This window comes from Melozone crissalis, unplaced genomic scaffold (genome assembly GCF_028551555.1).
Source record: "Melozone crissalis strain CALT ecotype California unplaced genomic scaffold, PUWL_Pcris_2 ptg000176l_1, whole genome shotgun sequence".
Lineage (NCBI taxonomy): Eukaryota > Metazoa > Chordata > Aves > Passeriformes > Passerellidae > Melozone > Melozone crissalis.
In genome coordinates this window covers 37,964-45,475 of record NW_026535943.1, presented here as the reverse complement: position 1 = coordinate 45,475, position 7,512 = coordinate 37,964, and the positions used below count along the sequence as shown (strand labels likewise).

The 7,512-nt window shown below is 64.7% G+C and overlaps 1 protein-coding gene across 1 annotated transcript in view; it reads right to left on the bottom strand.

The window, feature by feature from the left end:
* Positions 1-7,512, bottom strand: part of TASOR2 (transcription activation suppressor family member 2) — a 40,222-nt gene continuing 32,710 nt past the window's right edge. The window contains exons 16-21 of the mRNA XM_054293653.1: positions 5,911-7,213; positions 4,599-4,724; positions 2,863-3,016; positions 2,051-2,156; positions 388-563; positions 1-122 (exon numbers count right to left, since the gene is read on the bottom strand). Of these exons, the coding sequence (XP_054149628.1) occupies positions 1-122; positions 388-563; positions 2,051-2,156; positions 2,863-3,016; positions 4,599-4,724; positions 5,911-7,213 (1,987 nt within the window). The remainder of the gene's footprint in view (positions 123-387; positions 564-2,050; positions 2,157-2,862; positions 3,017-4,598; positions 4,725-5,910; positions 7,214-7,512) is intronic.

Genomic DNA, 7,512 nt, shown 5'->3' with positions numbered 1-7,512 from the left:
TTACCAGTAGCTTCTTCTGAAGGGAGCAGCCACTTTCTGCACCGTCCCGAGGAAGGTGGAGATGTCAGCCACCAGAATTCCTTTGCTTTCCAGCATCTCCCTGCAGCTGCTGCTGGGATTTTCTGCAAGGGGAGGAGCAGCAGCTCCGTCAATTCCAACAGAGGAGGCTGTTGCTAAACCTGTGGGAAATATCCCTACACCCCACCGTGGCTGCTCTGCTGCTCTGCCAGCACCCTCAGCCACCCACGGCTCCAAAAACCGCCACAAAACCCCAAATTCCCTTTCAGCACCCACACCTGCAAGAAGCCATTCCCACAGCAGCAGAACAGGGGATTTTTATCCCTCCCACCCCTCTCCAGGCCCTTTCAGAGGGCTGGGCTGCCTCACCTGTGAGGAACACGGCGAAGCGGGCGCGGATGTGCTGCGCCTGCAGCCCCAGCAGGCACTGGGCGCGCCGGGGCTCGGCCGCTGAGTCGCAGCCGTGGAAGGGCAGCAGCTCCAGCAGCTCTGCCCCCTGGCACCACCTCAGCAGCTGCTGCTTCCTCCGGGCACTGCCATCGACCCTGCTGAGAGAGGGGCACGGGCACGGCTCAGGGACTGAGCAGGCAGGGTGGGATTCGCCTTTCCAGGAGGATTTTCCAGCCCTACGGGTGATTTCTGGATCCAAAGTGGAAAAGTTCCCCCCTGCCCCAGGGCTGCCTGTGCTGGTTTGGCCTGGGGTTGGTTCATTTTCGTCTCAGGGGCTGCTCTGGGGGTTGTGCTGGAAGCTGTGGTGGGTCAGGGGGGTTTTGCTGCTGCTGGAGCAGGGTTTGGAAAGCCGAGGCTGCTCTCACTCACCCACAGGCCTGGGGGCACAAGGGCAGGACAGGTGGGTGCCACCGTGAGTGCCACTGTCCCAGGGGCGTTCCAGAGCCTGGAACCAGGCTCAGGATATAAAACTGGGAGGAGAAGGAAGAGGGGATGTGGGAGAGGTGGTGATGATGGAGCCTGGCTCTCCTGGGGCTGAATTCCTTGGTTTTCCCAGCTTTCCCTTTCCCTGCTGAACTGGCTTCATCCCAACCCAGGAGTTTCCTCACTTCACCCATCCATGGATGAACCCAGGCCAGAGCAGCTCCATCTTCAGCCATTCCTGGTGGGACCTGGAGTGGAAATTCCTTCTCTGCACCCCCATCCCTCCCCAGATCCCAGCTGTGACTGATGGGGCAGGGAAAGGAGCAGAGGGGGCAGAGCCCAGGAAGGTGCCCTGACCCCAGGGGGGTGCCAGGAGCTGGGATGGGCTGGGGAAAGGGAGGGAGGGAGGTTTGCTGGGGGAGATTTGGGGATGTGAATGTGCTGTGGGAGATTTGGGGATGTGCTGGGGGAGTTTCGGGGATGTGCTGTGGGAGATTTGGGGATGTGCTGTGGGAGTTTTGGGGATGTGAATGTGCTGTGGGAGTTTCGGGGATGTGCTGTGGGAGATTTGGGGATGTGAATGTGCTGTGGGAGTTTTGGGGATGTGCTGTGGGAGATTTGGGGATGTGCTGTGGCAGTTTTGGGGACGTGCTGTGGGAGTTTTGGGGATGTGCTGTGGGAGATTTGGGGATGTGCTGTGGGAGTTTTGGGGATGTGCTGTGGCAGTTTCGGGGATGTGCTGTGGGAGTTTCGGGGATGTGCTGTGGGAGATTTGGGGATGTGCTGTGGGAGATTTGGGGATGTGCTGTGGGAGTTTCGGGGATGTGCTGTGGGAGATTTGGGGATGTGTTGTGGCAGTTTTGGGGATGTGCTGTGGGAGTTTCGGGGATGTGCTGTGGGAGATTTGGGGATGTGCTGTGGCAGTTTCGGGGATGTGCAGCCCCTCAAGGGACTCTGTGCCTCCCTGCAGCACCCCCTGAGGGCGCCTCTGCCAGGGAGGAGCCTTATGGAAGCCCAGCAGGGAGCCAGGAGAGCAGCCAGAGCTCTGCCTCCTCCAGGATCACATCCAGGAGAACGTTCCAGGCCATCTGACGCTCTCCAGGCCCCAGGCCCTGCTGCTCCACCCCAGAAATCCCCATTTTCCAGGCAGAGCCGTTACCTGAGGTCTCCTCTGAGCTGCTTGCTCTCCCTGTGGTGCAGGAGCCACCTCCACCTCCCGCTCCTGTTGAGCTTCTCCAGCAGCTTCACCACCTCCTTCAGCTGGCCTGAGGGGACACCAGAGCTCAGCGTGGCCGGGATAAAGGGGGGCCTGGGGGTCTCTGGGCCCAGCCCTGCTCCACTGGGGCCACCTGGGGCTGCTCAGGGCTTTGTCCAGGGGAGCTGTGAGTCCCTGCAAGGATGGAGACCCAAACTGCACAGGAGGGGAACTGGGATCATGCCCTGGGGTGAATTTTTCCCTGATATCCTGAAGGACACGTGCAGCTTGTCCCTGTCACCTCACAGAGCCTCTCCCAGAGGAGGTGGCTCTGTTTCCTCTGCCCCTTCCCACTACGGAGCTGAAGGCAGCAGCAAATTCTCCTCCTTTTCCCACTGGATACTGGGAAGGAATTCCTGCCTGGGCAGGGATTCCCAGAGCAGCTGGGGCTGCCCCTGATCCCTGCAATGCCCAAGGCCAGGCTGGAGCAGCCTGGGACAGTGGGAGTGTCCCTGTCACGGAATTGGATGATCCTTAAGGTCTCTTCCAACCTAAAGCATTCCATGAGTGTCCAGACCAAACAAACACCCTGGGACAGCCAGGGACCTGTCCTGGGACCAGAAACCCACGGGACAGCCCTGGCCTGGCCTGGGATGTCCTGGGGACCCTGAGCTGGGCACTCCATCCCAGAGAGAGGGAGGAGTCAGAGGGAGGGCGGGAATCCCCCCTGGAGCCAGAGACAAGGGGAAGGTTTGGGATGTGTCCGTGGGACTCACCCAGGGTCACCCTTTCCAGCAGCTCCTCGTCGGACACCACGAACCCTCCGGCCTGGAAGAGCTCCTGGAATGTGTCCCCTGTCACCTCCTCGGGCTCGTCCACGCCGGCAAACACCACGCTGGGACAGCGCTTCAGCTCCAGCAGGCACGGCACCTGCTCCAGGGACGGGGATTTGGGAACAGGCCCAGCCCAGGGAGCCTGGAGAACCCAGTGCAGCCCAGCCCAGCCCAGCCCAGCTCAGGGAGCCCATCCCATCCCATCCCATCCCATTCCAACCCATCCCATCCCATCCCATCCCATCCCATCCCATCCCATCCCATGGATCCCATCCCATCCCATCCCATCCCATCCCAACCCATCCCATCCCATCCCAACCCATCCCATCCCATCCCATCCCATCCCATCCCATGGATCCCATCCCATCCCATCCCATCCCATCCCATCCCAACCCATCCCATCCCATCCCATCCCATCCCATTCCAACCCATCCCATCCCAACCCATCCCATCCCATCCCATCCCATCCCATTCCAACCCATCCCATCCCATCCCATCCCATCCCATCCCAACCCATCCCATCCCATCCCATCCCATCCCATCCCATCCCATCCCATCCCATGGATCCCATCCCATCCCATCCCATCCCATCCCATCCCATCCCATCCCATGGATCCCATCCCATCCCATCCCATCCCATCCCATCCCATCCCATCCCATCCCATCCCATCCCATGGATCCCATCCCATCCCATGGATCCCATCCCATCCCATCCCAACCCATCCCATCCCATCCCATCCCATCCCATCCCATCCCACCATTCCTGTCCCCACACCCCAACCCAGCTGGATGCAGATCAAACATTCCCTGAGCCAGGGTGAGGCTGGACCAGGGAAGCCCAGCTCCACTGCCCTGAGCTGGGCTGCTCCCAGTTTTCACTGGATGCTGGGATGGAATCCAGTGCTGAGGAGGGGCAGGGCTCCAGGAGGGGCAGAGCCCCAGGAGGGGCAGGGCCCCAGGCGGGGCAGGGCTCCAGGAGGGGCAGGGCTCCAGGAGGGGCAGAGCCCCAGGAGGGGCAGAGCCCCAGGAGGGGCAGAGCCCCAGGCGGGGCAGGGCCCCAGGCGGGGCAGGGCCCCAGGCGGGGCAGGGCCCCAGGAGGGGCAGGGCTCCAGGAGGGGCAGGGCTCCAGGAGGGGCAGGGCTCCAGGAGGGGCAGAGCTCCAGGCGGGGCAGGGCCCCAGGCGGGGCAGGGCTCCAGGAGGGGCAGGGCCCCAGGCGGGGCAGGGCCCCAGGAGGGGCAGGGCTCCAGGAGGGGCAGGGCTCCAGGCGGGGCAGGGCTCCAGGCAGGGCAGGGCCCCAGGAGGGGCAGGGCTCCAGGAGGGGCAGGGCCCCAGGAGGGGCAGGGCCCCAGGCGGGGCAGGGCTCCAGGCGGGGCAGGGCCCCAGGCGGGGCAGGGCTCCAGGAGGGGCAGGGCCCCAGGCGGGGCAGGGCCCCAGGAGGGGCAGGGCCCCAGGAGGGGCAGGGCTCCAGGCGGGGCAGGGCCCCAGGAGGGGCAGGGCCCCAGGAGGGGCAGGGCCCCAGGCGGGGCAGGGCCCCAGGAGGGGCAGGGCCCCAGGAGGGGCAGAGCTCCAGGAGGGGCAGGGCCCCAGGAGGGGCAGGGCCCCAGGAGGGGCAGGGCTCCAGGAGGGGCAGGGCCCCAGGAGGGGCAGGGCCCCAGGAGGGGCAGGGCTCCAGGCTCACCGTGTGGATGTGCGAGGCGATGTCCTGGTTCCTGACGATGACCAGCAGCCGCTCGCCGTGCCCGCGCCGGGCGCTGCAGAAGCTCAGGGGCTCCGTGCCCACAAAGCCCTGGGCCTCCAGCAGGGCCTGCAACACACACAGGGCAGCTCGGATGGGGAGCGTTCCCCTGGGGACACGGGGCAATGGGAGCCCCCAGCCCTGCAGGGATGGGGCACTCGGGGGCCTTGGCAGTGCTGGGGGGTGGTGGGACTTCAAATTAACCAGAGATTTAGGTGCGATACTGGGAAGGAATTCCTGCCTGGGCTGGCATTGCCAGAGCAGCTGGGGCTGCCCCTGGTCCCTGCAATGGCCAAGGACAGGCAGAGCACCCCGGGACAGTGGGAGGTGTCCCTGCCATGGGGTTGGAACTGGATGATCTTTAAGGTCCCTCCCACCCAAAGCATTCCATGATTCTGCAGTGACTCAATCCCAAGGCTCCTGTGCCTGTGATTCCAACTCCTGGCACTGGGAGCCAAGGTGGCTCCTGGCTCCCAAACCATCCCTGTCAGGCTGCCCAGGCTTCCCTGCTCCTGCCACCCTCAGCTCTGCCCTGGAGCTGTCCATCCCGATCCATCCCCATCCATCCTGATCCATCCCAGCCATCCTGATCCATCCCAATCCATTCCATTCATCCCCATCCATCCTGATCCATTCCAGTCCATCCCAACCCGCCCCAATCCACCTTGATCCATTCTGATCCATCTCCATCCATCCCAGTCCATCCCCATCCATCCTGATTGATTCCAATCCATCCCAACCCACCCCAATCCATCCCCATCCATCTTGATCCATCTCCATCCATCCTGATCCACCCCAATCCATCTCCATCCATTCATCCATCCCCATCCATCCTGATCCATTCCATCCATCCCCATCCACCCCAATCCATCCTGATCCACCCCAATCCATCCTGATCCATCACCATCCATCCTGATCCATTCCCATCCATCCTGATCCATCTCAATCCATCCCACTCCAACCCATCCATCCCAACCCACCTGATCCATCCCCATCCACCCTGATCCATCCCAATCCATTCCATCCATCCCAATCCATCCAGATCCATCACCATCCACCCCAGTCCATCCCGATCCACCCCAATCCCTCCTCATTCATCCCAATCCATCCAGATCCATCCCCATCTACCCCAACCCATCCGCATCCATCCCAATCCATTCAATTCATCCCAATCCACCCAGATCCATCACCATCCTCCCCACTGCACCCCCATCCATCCCCTGCACCCCCAGCCCGCTCCCGGAGCAGCTCCCACCTTGGCCCTGGTGAAGAAGGGCTCCTGGCCGGTCTCCAGCAGGTAGAACATGCCGGGCTGCCGGCCGGCGGCCACGCGGCGCAGGTGGCAGCGCAGGGCCCCGCACAGCTCCGCCACCATTGCCCGCAGCTCCGCCGGCCCGCGGGGCCGGGCCGGCCCCGGCCGGGCGCCCCCGGGCTCCCCCTGCCCCGGGGCGGCGCTCCCGGCCAGCAGCAGCCTCTGGAACTCGGAGAACTCGCGCAGGACGCCGGCCACGTCCCCGGCCCCGTCCCCGCGGGGCTCCGGCTCCGGGCCGCGCCGGTGCCGCAGCCGGGCCAGGCGCAGCGCGGCCCCGCGCTCCCGGCTCCGCGCCCGGGCCCTCCTGGCGGCCCCAGGGTCCCTGCGGGAGCGCGGCCGCCCGTCCGAGGGCGGGATCGTCACCCGCAGGGGGCTCCTGCTGCGCGGGGACAGCGGCGCGCGGGGAGGGAAGGCCGTCGGGAAGAGGCTCCTGGAGGTAGAAAAGGGCGGTTTGCCGTTCCTTAGGATTTCCCTTAGCTTATAGTGGAAGCGGAGGCACTCCATGTCCAAGGTGTGCTGGGTGATTTCCTGCAGGCCCCGCCACGTCCCCAGCAGGGACCGGGCCAGGTGGGACTCGCGGGCGCGGCGGCTGCGCCTCCGGGGCAGCTGGAAATGTGCCACCCTCTCCTGGCGCTGCCTGGTCACCACGAGGCCCCCGGAATCCCTGGGAATGCCCCAGTGCCAGCGCTCCCCGGGCTCCTCCGCCTGCTCGGAGCTCCTGGAGGAGCTGTCCCAGGTAGTCCTCGCTCCTGCAGCATCCACGGGTCTCACGATGCAGGAGCTCCTGCTTGGAAGAGGGGAGCGAGAATTCCCCTCCAAATATTCCTGGTCTGAGTCACCAAAGGAATTCTCCAATGGATCCTCGAAGGCCAAGCCCTCGTGGGTGTCTTGGCTTGGCAGCTGCTCTTCCCCTGGGAGCACATCCAAAATATCCTCGGCGTCACTGAACTCTGGGGGTTCTCCAAAGGGATCCCTGGGCTCGTCCCACGGGATGGGAGAAGCGGGAATTTCCCCCTGTCCCACCTCAGTGCCAGCACAGTCGGGATCAGGGAACCCCTGGGATCCCTCGGGGTGGTGCTCACACTCATCCCAGGGCTGGCACAGGGGACACTCCCGGGCTGGGAAAGGGGCAGGGCTGGCAACGCTGCCCCCTTCCAGCTCCTCGGGCACGAAGGGCTCCTCCTCCCCGGGGCTCCCTCCGGCATCCCCTGCCGGGCTCCGGGGGCCACCAGGGCTGCCACAGCTCCTGGGGCTGCCACGGCTCCTGGGGCTGCCACAACTTCTGGGGCTCCCAGGGCTGCCACAGCTCCTGGGGCTGCCAGGGCTCCTGGGGCTGCCACAACTTCTGGGGCTCCCAGGGCTCCTGGGGCTGACACAGCTCCTGGGGCTACCAAAGCTGCCGGGGCTACCATGGCCTCTGGGGCTACCAGGGCTACGACAGCTTCTGGGGCTGCCACCGCTCATGGGGCTCCCAATGCTCCTGGGGCTACCATGGTTCCTGGGGCTACCAGGGCTGCCACAGCTCCCGGGGCTCCCACAGCTCCT